At 30.3% G+C, this 10,704-nt stretch overlaps 2 protein-coding genes across 2 annotated transcripts; one reads left to right on the top strand and one right to left on the bottom strand.

Moving 5' to 3' along the window:
- The first annotated feature begins 1,163 nt into the window (after positions 1-1,163).
- Positions 1,164-1,994, top strand: LOC145067325 (uncharacterized). Its single transcript, XM_079014491.1, has one exon. The coding sequence runs from the start codon at positions 1,164-1,166 to the stop codon at positions 1,992-1,994; it is 831 nt and encodes a 276-aa protein (XP_078870617.1).
- Positions 1,995-5,748: 3,754 nt separating this feature from the next.
- LOC145069833 (alpha carbonic anhydrase 1, chloroplastic-like) lies at positions 5,749-9,076 on the bottom strand. Its single transcript, XM_079016776.1, has 6 exons — positions 8,871-9,076; positions 7,019-7,239; positions 6,621-6,727; positions 6,411-6,513; positions 6,067-6,252; positions 5,749-5,983 (listed from the first exon to the last, which is right to left on the bottom strand). Exons 1-6 carry the CDS (start codon positions 8,926-8,928, stop codon positions 5,846-5,848), a joined length of 813 nt encoding a protein of 270 aa, XP_078872902.1. The 5' UTR covers positions 8,929-9,076; the 3' UTR covers positions 5,749-5,845.
- Between the last annotated feature and the right edge of the window lie 1,628 nt (positions 9,077-10,704).

The raw sequence follows: 10,704 nt of genomic DNA, 5'->3' as shown, positions 1-10,704 counted from the left end.
TCGAATCTAAGCCAGGCATTAGTAGCCAACTTCTTGGATCCTTCATTTAGAATCCATGAGTTAAAGAATTTGAAGGGTGTGTGTGTGTGTGTGTGGGGGGGGGGGGGGGGAGGGGGGTAGTGGGGCATAATCAGACTCTGTTGAATGAGTGTGATGGGGCAGTGGTCGGACAGGTCTCGAGGGTGTGCTGTAACGGAAAGGGAGATACTCATAGTTTTCTTACTCATGAACTAAAGGTAGTTATTTTTGAAATTAATGGATTCGAGGTGCAAATTTTATGGATGGGTTGACCCACTTATGTGTATAGAGTCAATGCCGATTATCCATGGTTCGCTTATGAACTAATATTAATAGGCTCAAAAAATCTATCAAATGGTTGAATGACTAGAAAAGTAGATTATGTATTTGCTCTCAATTGGGTTTTGTTTCTTGTTATCATAATAGAGTATACGTGGATGGTAGGGAGTTTTTTTTTTTTTTTTTTTTTTTTTTTTTTTTTTGGTGGCTATTTTAAGGAAATGATTAAATCTAATTTTTGTATATATGAAAATATATAATGATAACATATTTTCAAGATTTAAGAAACGAGCATGTGCAAATATTGCTTTACCTTAATACATATAGTACAATATTTTCAGAAGAAGAAACAGCCATAGTTCACCAAATCTTAAGAAAAATATTCATATATTTGGACATATAAACTAAGTTAATTAAAATATACCATTAAACTTTATTGTTTGTCATGATTATGACATGTGATATCATATTTTTATTTGATTACTCTATCATTTTATTATATGTTGTCATAAAATGTTTAAAAAATTTATGATATATATTATTCAATAAATGTTATACATTTACTTTAATAAGTTAGTATTAATCGATAGAAATTTCAAATTTGATATATTTTAGAAATAATACCAAATTTATGTCCCCGTAGTTATGCCCAAGTTAGGAATTTCGTATCAAAAGTTTCTACTTAAGCATTTCAGAAAAAAAAAAAAAAAAATACATGCATGAACCTCGACACCTTGTACTAAATAATAATATTAGGCTCTTTTAAATATAAATATCTTATATATATACCTATATATATTGTACTTTTCAAGGCGCTCCCTCCCACGAGTATTTTGTGAAAAATTTGAGCTCTGTTTACCTAAAAAATGCCGCAAGTTGATTTAGAAACGCTAGCTTCTGTATGCGGCGTCGGCGGCGGCGATCGGAAGATTGCGTGCGTGACGCTCGCAGAGGAGCCAGGAGATCCCGATATTCCTGGAAGCCACATAGTAGATTACCCACCGGATTGCCCGCCGGAATCGTTCTGGTTATCAAAAGACGCTGAATACGATTGGTTTGATCGCAATGCATTTTTAGATCGAAAGGAATCGATCAAAGGAAACTCTAATTCAATGAATCTAAATCCAAATGTAAACCCTAGCCAATCTAACGCAAACTCGAACTCGCTACAGTTTTCTTCGTTTTTGAAATCAAAAGCTGCAATTATTAGTTTGCCGAAGGGACAGAAGACGAGTTACGTAGATACGAAGCGCAGGAACTGCAAACTTTCGAGCATATGGTTGTTTCCAAAGAGATCGGATTCCATAGAGAAAGAGCCGGCGGCAGTATCAATGGCGGAGCCGTCTTCTCCGAAGGTCTCTTGTCTTGGTAGAGTTAGATCGAAGAGGTGTCGCAGCCGTAGGAAGTCGATTGAACCAGAAAAACCTATAACTCAAGATCAGAAAACCATTCGAGTACATAAATCCGGATTCATATCTCATATAAACTCGTTATTCCGATCTGATTGTTGCAGCTGTACAAAAACGAATAAATCCCCCCTGAAAATCAAAGAAGCGTCGGAAAGTTCAGTGCAGAGAAGAAACAATCTCACTTGTAAACAGGAAACGTCGGCTGATCCACCTTCTTTGGGAGCTGTGCTTCGGTTTTCATCCGGCCGAAGATCAGACAGCTGGGGGGAGACCGAGATGTTGACTTGACAGATCGTCAATCGTTGTATTTCAGGTCGCCGACGTGGCGTGTAGGTTAACGACTCGGCAAGCGGGACCCACAAAGGGAGCCTAATACGCTCATATGACGCGGTAAAAAAAACAATACCTGCAAGCTGTAAAAGGTAAAAGTTAAAACAAGCGGGTTTTACGGTTTCATTTTTTCTAATTTTAACGAACGCCTTTCATTTAGTTATTCATTACTCATGAGTGTGATTGTTGCATATATTTGTTTGGTGTTGGTGTATATACGTGGGGATTCAAAATAAATATTGCATAAAATTTGATAAGTGCGATTATTAGTGTTGATGTACCAACTATTGAGAAGGCCACTTGTACGCAAAGGTTATTTCGTTATGTATTTATTTAAAATAATTTTTGAATAATTAAAAAAGTTATATGTCAAGTTGAATACTTCTATATTTTTCAGGGGAAGTATACATATAATTGTTTTTCACCTCAGCAATTAGTTTTACATACATGAATTTTGATTAAAGGATTAATAATTAAAAACATATAAACATGAGTTTATTATAACTATGATGTAAAATCTATGAGAAAAAAAAAATTGGAATCGGTTGACTGCTAACAAAAGTATTATCTTTTTGACTTTTTACATTAAATGAACATATATTTTGCAATAGCCTACTTCAAAATCCATCGTACCACGAGCATTATATTATCAAGGGGACGAAAATGAAATTCAATAAAAACAATACATAGAAGCTTAATTTATTTAAAATTATACCATATCAAAGTTTTAACAAAAAAACCAACATATTATAACAGCTAAGTTTTTAATTAATAGATACAATTTAGTCTTGATTTGATTAATGTTTTACTGTTGTTTAATTGCAACTAAAATAGAAAATTTTGATAGGAAGATAACAAATTTTTTATAAACATATTTTTTAGCAAACAAGCGAAATGAATCATTAGATGATTTAAAAATAAGATGATTCACAAGAAAAAATTTCTAAAAAAACACTTTCATGATTTATTTTTAAATAAATTAAGAAAAAAATTCATTTTTTTGATAATTTTAGTGAATATCAACAAAATCATCGTAAAAATAAATAATCGAAATGTTTTTTTGGGATTTTTTAATGATCATATTATTTTTTTATGATCTATTGATTTATTTGCTTTGCTCGCCAAAAACATATGCTGAAAAAAGTTTTATTGTCTTCCTACCCATTTTTTTTAACAGGATCTACATATATTTTCTACTATCCGAATTATATATATATATATATATATATATATATATATATATATATATATATATATATATATATATATGATTGAAGACTATGTTTTTTATGTTTTTTATGAGGAAAATGACTTATTAAGGTAATTAACTTTTTGGTATGTTGACATCTAGATAACTATTTTTTGTTTGTACACATGTATGTAACAAACTTGTTGGACGTGTTCACATATGACCATTATGACTTGCTATAACATGTTAAATCCTAGATGTGAACATTTTCAACAAGTTGGTTACGTAGATGTGTACAAAAAAAAATAGTTATCCAGAGCAAAACGAAAAGTAAAAATAAATTACACATATGATCTTTATGGTATGGGAGAATTTGTGTTTTTAGTCCCTAACTTATTTTTTTTTTTAACTCGAATGGTCCCACTGTTTATTTTTGTTATGCGTTTGATCCTTGTCTTACCTAAAAAGGCTATCGTGTCCTTATTAATTTATTTTTCATTTAATTTGCTTATTTATGTATTTATTTTTTATATATTTAAAAAAAATTAATAGACCCCACATATATGTATCTCCTCACCATAAACCTTAAACCACATTTGAGAAATTTAATTCGAATGGTCCCTACAGATACGTGGGGAATTTGTGTTTTTGGTCCCTAACTTATTTTTTTACTTTACTTTTAATATTTGGGTAATTATTTTTTTGCACATATCTAGGTAACGAACTTGTTGAAAACGTTCATATTTAGGTTTTTACCTGCTATAGCAGGTCATAATGGTCATATGTGAATACTTCCAACAAATTTGTTACCTATATATTTACAAAAAAAAGATAGTTACCCAAATCTGATCGTATCAAAAAGTTAATTGCTTTAATAAGTCATTTTTCCTTTTTTTTTTTTTAATGCCGTAAGATCGGATTAAAGTTTTAAAAGGATTAAAGATTAAAGTTTTGAAACGACGACACATATTGACGAAGGCAAGAAAAACTTTTGAGAGCATTACTATTTGGTAGGTAATTGAATCGCACATAGACATTTATTTAAATTATTTGGTTGATTTAATACGAATTTTGATTTGGGGGGAGGGGGGGTTGGCGAAGTAGAGATTGTTTGTATGAGTAAACTCTTTAGATAGCTACAGACTAACAGAGGGAGTGACCTACCTAGTCATAAATATGAACACCCTTTGTAGGGTACAATTGGGCCACATGTTGGATTTTCGGGGACTGGAATAGTGTAATGAATTTATCATTAACTCTTTTTACCATTTAATGTTTTGAGCCTTTGGCGGTAAGTTCTTAGAAGTATTAACTTGTTATATTTGATTTTTTTATTTTTTATTTCTACTAATTTAAAAAAAAAAATGTTGTCATAATAATACATTATTTTTATTTGTAATATTAATATATTTATAGTTTTTATCAATTGTTATGTAGTTTATATTATTTCTTATCAGTAAAATGATATTATTTTGACTTCACGATATTGATTATTGACAGAAACACAAATTTAGTAGCAGAACAGGCCGAGTATGTTGGACTAAATCTCCCCCATTTTCGTGGACCTTGGGGGGCCATGTAGCAGTAAACCCAAAGCCCATTTGAATTTTTAATTTAGATATTAACTTCAATTTAGTGTTCTTAAAAAGAAAACCCATAAAAGTTCATAAACATGTGTCATTAGAATACCCTTTTGTTTAAGTTATAACATAACATATTTGATAGAATACAAGAAAAAGTTACATATAAAGACCTCTTTCCTAACACCCACAATGCTCAACAATATTAGTTCACTATATTTGTTGATATGCATTTTCTTTTACACATTTTTCAAGATCACAAAGTAAACTATATATGTATAGTGTCACTTTGATCAATTACAAACTCCAATATCATGTTACATTACTTATAAAATAGGTTATATATGTTTCAAATAGACAGAATCGGAGAGAACACTTGTACCATAATTGGCACATGTTGCAAAGAAACGAGATTAAGAAGGATTTAATTTAAGAAGCTATGGAGGAACCGGCTGAATGTGAAGCGATTTACGGGTATACTCTAAAGCTATTTACGGGTATACTCTAAAGCTAGATGAAGATAGAATTAATGCTCAGAACGAAAAAAAAAAAAAAAGACTTAAAGCCTAATGAAATTTCCAAACTCTTCAAAAAACATTAATCATGGTTTGTCTGTTTAAGAAAACTCAACAAATTCAATATTTTTGTCTAAAAAAGTCCAACGAAATTTCCAAACTCTTCAAAAAAAGTCCAATCATGTTTTATATGTTCAAAATGTTAAGTTCATCTTACAAGTCATTTTCCCAATATGGTAATAAGCGACATCATCTGTTTCTCCTCTTTGACTTCCATAGAATTGAACAAAAGTGTAACTTAGTTGGTCTTTTTTATACAAAATGTTTAGTTTGTTGAATTTTCTTGAACCGACAAAACATATTTGAGGTTTTTTGAATGATTTGGAAACTTGGTTGGGCTCGTAAGTCATTTTCCCAAAAAACAATCATAGATAAATATCACATCTTATTAAAACCTTGAGCCACAATAAACATGGACAAATAGTTTTTTATCCAAAAATGGTACATGTTTTGGTTTAGGTTTTCTCAAGCATGGTTCATCTCATCATCATACATCTCTATTTGTCTTCCATTCAACGGTTGAACTGGTCGTGAGTTGCTCTTGCATTCCCATATCAATGGCGCCTTTAATTCTGCTACTTGCTCCTTTGAAATCGATTTCACCTACGGATACATAAAACATTAAAAATAAAATAGATATGAAAAAAATTGCAATAATAAAACTTATCACTTTGTGATGTTGGTACCTTGCCAAGAATGTGCCAAATAACTCCTTCGGTACATGGAGGTGTGGAAAAAGATCCTACATATCGATAGTACTTGCGTGAGTGTTTCCTAATTTCCTTCGTGGTGATGGCCCCAAGAGCAACTTGAGCTTGTTTGTTTGTTGAGCTATGAGCCTCCTTTACTAATTTCTCAAGTTTAGATTGTATCTATTAAAGAGTCACAAATATTAAACATCATTTTCTTGCACTATAACCATTTAAGAACTTTTTATTTATTTAAAAGGAACCCGAAAACAAAGACTTTAATTTTAATTGAACATTTCACATTATTTACAATTATTATGTCACAAAGGGAAACCACATACCTTAGTAAGAAGAGGATCGGGATGACCATATTGATAGAGAACCGCTATAACTGTTACTTCGCCATCAACGGACTTGTGCACTAGATGGAGCTCAGCGGCATACCTAAAGCGTATAAAATAATTATGAATTTATGGTTTGACTTTAAAAGTCAAAATGTAACATTTTTTTTAATATCTCTTTAAAAGTCAAAATGTAACTCTTAGACATACTGAAGACCATCGAGGTGATGCTCGGAAGGCGAATGCCAATGCATTTGTATGAGGTTATAGTTTTTTCCATTTAATTTCAAGACTCCTGCATTTCCATCATAGTTCATCTGCACATATTTTCACAACCCTTATCAAAGTCAAAATTAAAGATTCACAAGGTCAAAATTGGTCAAAGATGAAACCAAGAATACATAACTGGTATTCATGAAAACTCTGAAAAAAACAAACTTAATAGAATTCAACTTTGATGTAAGAGACAATCTAAAAACATTGAGGAAGATCAAGGTCAAAGTTAAAGATTTCAAAAGTAAAAAACCTCAACATATAGCATGTGGAGGGTCAAAGTTAAAGACTAGAAAAAGTCAAAATTGATTGAAAAGGAGTTCTAAAGTACAAACCGCAACATTGAAGAGATTGTCAACAAGAGTAGCATTAGCAGTAAAATGATATTCGATGTCTAATGGCTTCAGGTGCTGACTAGGAACAGATTTTGACTTCACAATATTGATAGGAGACTGAAATTTTCCATTGGAGCAGGCCGAGTAAGTTGGGCTTAATTTCCCCCATTTTCGTGGCCCATGGGGGCCCAAATAACCGAATTGTGGTCCTCCCCCATTCACTGTAAATCCGAAAGCCAATTAGAAAGAACATATAAATAACAATCACCTAATTTAATTTTTATGAAACTTTGTCACTGAATTTTTTTTTTTTTTTTTTTTTTTTTTTTTTTTTTTTTAATTTGGGGATTAGACTCAAAATTAGTGTTTTTAAACTAAGAATCCGAATCAAATAAGAAGACAATGTTCGGTAAGAATGTAAAATGTTTTTTATGTGAATATTTTTATAGTGAAACAACAAAATGAATCAAAAGTAATATGCTTCATAAAAAATTCTGGAAAAACAAATTTATGATTCATTTTTTAGTAAATCAAGTAAAAATTCACTTTATAGACAATTTTAGTAAATAACGACAAATGCATAAAATTAAATCATCGAGAAGTTTTTTTTCAGAATTTTTTTATGAATCGTGTTATTTTCAATTCATCTAACGATTAATTGTTTGGGTTCGTCAAAAAACTATACAGATTAAAAACTTCTTACTGGATGTATATCTCTTAAACTAAAATCCCGTCAAATTTCATACAAATTTGTGGCTTGAATATTACCCATTTGTTCGAATTATAATGTAACATATCACATAAACACACAAAAACTTACGTATAAAGACTTATTTCCCAACAAAGTTGTATACATTTAGTTTACTATACTTGTGCATGTGTAGTAATTTCACACATTTTCCATTATCACTAAGTAAACTATTAAAAAATATTTATTACGGTCTAAAAGTGTTGAAGTGGAAACACCAATATAAGGTTATAAAACTGTATAAAATGCTTTATCTGTGTATGAAATATACAAACCCGAAAATTGTGTGTATATATATATATATATATATATATATATATATATATATATATATATATATATATATATATATATATATATATATATATATATATATATATATATAGGTTCAGGTTCATTTGAGATCATTCTAATTTTGTGAGACCGTGAGACCAAATCTAAAAATAATTTTAAAATGCAAAATAAATGGAAAAATCCAAAAATTCTTTTTTTAAATATTATTTTCAGAACTTGAATTAACTAAAAAAAATAAAAAAAAAATAAAAAAAAGTTCCATTTTTTTTTGAAAAATAAGTGTAATATTCTAAATAGAATATAACACTGACATATTCTAAAAAATAATTTTAAAATGCAGAATAAATGGAAAAATCTAAAAATTCTTTTTTTAAATATTATTTTTGGAACTTGAATTAACTAAAAAAAAATTCCATTTTTTTTGAAAAATACGTGAAATATTCTAAATAGAATATTACACTGTACATATTCTAAAAATAATTTTAAAATGCAAAATAAATGGAAAAATCAAAAAATTCTTTTTTTAAATATTATTTTCGGAACTTGAATTAACTAAAAAAAATAAAAAAATGCGTCTCACGGTCTCACAAAATATAGGTGGTCTCACAAAAATATAGGGTTTGTATGAAATATACAAACCCGAAAATTGTGTGTGTGTGTCTATATATATATATATATATATATATATATATATATATATATATATATATATATATATATATATATATGTGTGTGTGTGTGTGTGTGAGAGAGAGAGAGAGAGAGAGAGAGAGAGAGAGAGAGAGAGAGAGAGAGAGAGAGATAATTTACCGTAATTGGCACATGTTGTCAAGAACACGATTAAAAAAGAAATAAATTGAGTAGCCATGGATGAATGAGAATAGATTTATGGGTATAGGCTAAAGCTAGAAGATGGGATACAAAGATAGATTTATGGGTATAGACTATAGCTAGGAGAAGATGGTGATATAAATAGTTTTACAATAACTCTAAATTGTCACTTGCATATAACATGTGAATTCTTGTCTATATATAGAAACAACAATGCTTTTGGAGAGAATGTCGTTTAGTGACATTTCTTTAAATTTGTTTATTCATTTCAAGCGAAAAAGACACGAATGTATTAACCAACACTAATAAGTTAATGGTTATAACATGCAGTGTTTTGTTCAACAACGTCAAATCTTGTTCTAATTTAACACTTTGTCTCTTTTATTCTTTAATCCCCTAAAAAGATTTTCAAAAATCAAAAGAAAGTTCGAAAAGTCTTATACTCGTTCCCCATTCTTCAATGACCCAAATAATGTATTTTTTATAGGTCAGATTTTTTATAAGCTTAAACGCTTTATATTCTTATATTAACTTTATAGTTTATGCATCAGAAACTATTATTTATTTGAAACAATTATAGACCATACAACATGGGTGTTGAGTTAAGTACCAATATAGAACCATAGCAATAATGTATGAACTTTTAGAGGCCCTACCATAATGTCTATTGACGAATCCAAGAAACCCCATAAAAATATTTGGATTCCTTTTATTAAAAAAGCTTAACTTAATTCTTTTAAAGATCCGATCTTTATTTTATTTGCACCAAGTAAATACTGACGGTAAGTTTAAAATAATAGAACTGTAATCAAGCTACTTAGGTAAACCACTAAACTCGTGTGTGTTTTGCATCTTTGAACAGAATTAAGGCACTTCATTATGAAAACGACGTCTTTAGCATAATCGAGCATTGATATATACAAGAAAACATATATAGTACTCGAGGAGGGCTTAATATTGGTAGTTTTGACAGCTTTCAATTTTTTTCTTCTTCAAAAATGGTGGTAACTTTTTTTGAATTTTAATAATTTGCTTTGGGTGCATGTTATAAATGCTATTTATGGTGAAAATGGGAGTATTTGGGGTGAAATTGTCACAAACCGAGGGTATAACCCTTGGTTGAAAATCTTGGCGTCTTTCAATAGTTTTGAAGAAAAATGTATTCTACCACTTGATGTTGTTAAGAGGAAACTTAGCAAAGGATACGATATTTAGTTCTGGAATGATGTGTGGTGTGGTGAACAAAGTTTTGCTTCCCAATTTCCTCGTCTTTACGGTTAGAAGTGAATCAGAATTGCATGGTTTCCGCTCGTAAAATTTGTACTGGTTGGAGATGGTGTTAGCGTCGAGATGTTCGTGGAGGGGAGGAAAGCCTACAACTTACGAACTTGAATAAAATTCCTTTGGAGGTAAATTTATTAAACAATGTTGATACTTGGGTGTGGAATATAGGAATAGATTATAGATTTTCGGTTTCTAACACTAGAAGGTGGATTGACAAAAACATTTTGCCTACTGTTGACAAAAAAGACTGAGATGAAATCGTTTTATTCCCCATAAAGTTAATATTTTAGTGTGGAGAATTTTGTTGGTTAGGTTGTCGACTAGGTTCAAGCTGGATTACCGTGGTATTGACATTCCTTCTATTTTATGCCCGATTTGTAACATGGAAGTAGATCACTTATTCATTCAATGTGAGGTCGCAGCAAGAACTTGAAATGCGGTGTTTAAATGGTTAGAGTTCCGTTGGTTCACTTTGACTCAATCAATCAACTTTTCCAACAAATTGATCACTTACGTGTTTCCATGAACA

Source organism: Lactuca serriola, chromosome 8, assembly GCF_051521515.1.
Source record: "Lactuca serriola cultivar US96UC23 chromosome 8, Lser_US96UC23_V15, whole genome shotgun sequence".
NCBI lineage: Eukaryota > Viridiplantae > Streptophyta > Magnoliopsida > Asterales > Asteraceae > Lactuca > Lactuca serriola.
The sequence above is the reverse complement of the archived record's forward strand: the minus strand, read 5'-3'. Positions and strand labels throughout refer to the sequence as shown.

Excerpts from the sequence above, each read along its gene's own strand:
- LOC145069833 (XM_079016776.1), bottom strand. The coding sequence starts at position 8,928 with ATGGCTACTCAATTTATTTCTTTTTTAATCGTGTTCTTGACAACATGT. Across the intron at positions 7,240-8,870 it reads GACAACATGTGCCAATTACG|TGAATGGGGGAGGACCACAA; the intron begins GTAAATTATCTC and ends TCGGATTTACAG. Across the intron at positions 5,984-6,066 it reads TTTGGCACATTCTTGGCAAG|GTGAAATCGATTTCAAAGGA; the intron begins GTACCAACATCA and ends ATGTATCCGTAG.
- LOC145067325 (XM_079014491.1), top strand. The coding sequence starts at position 1,164 with ATGCCGCAAGTTGATTTAGAAACGCTAGCTTCTGTATGCGGCGTCGGC.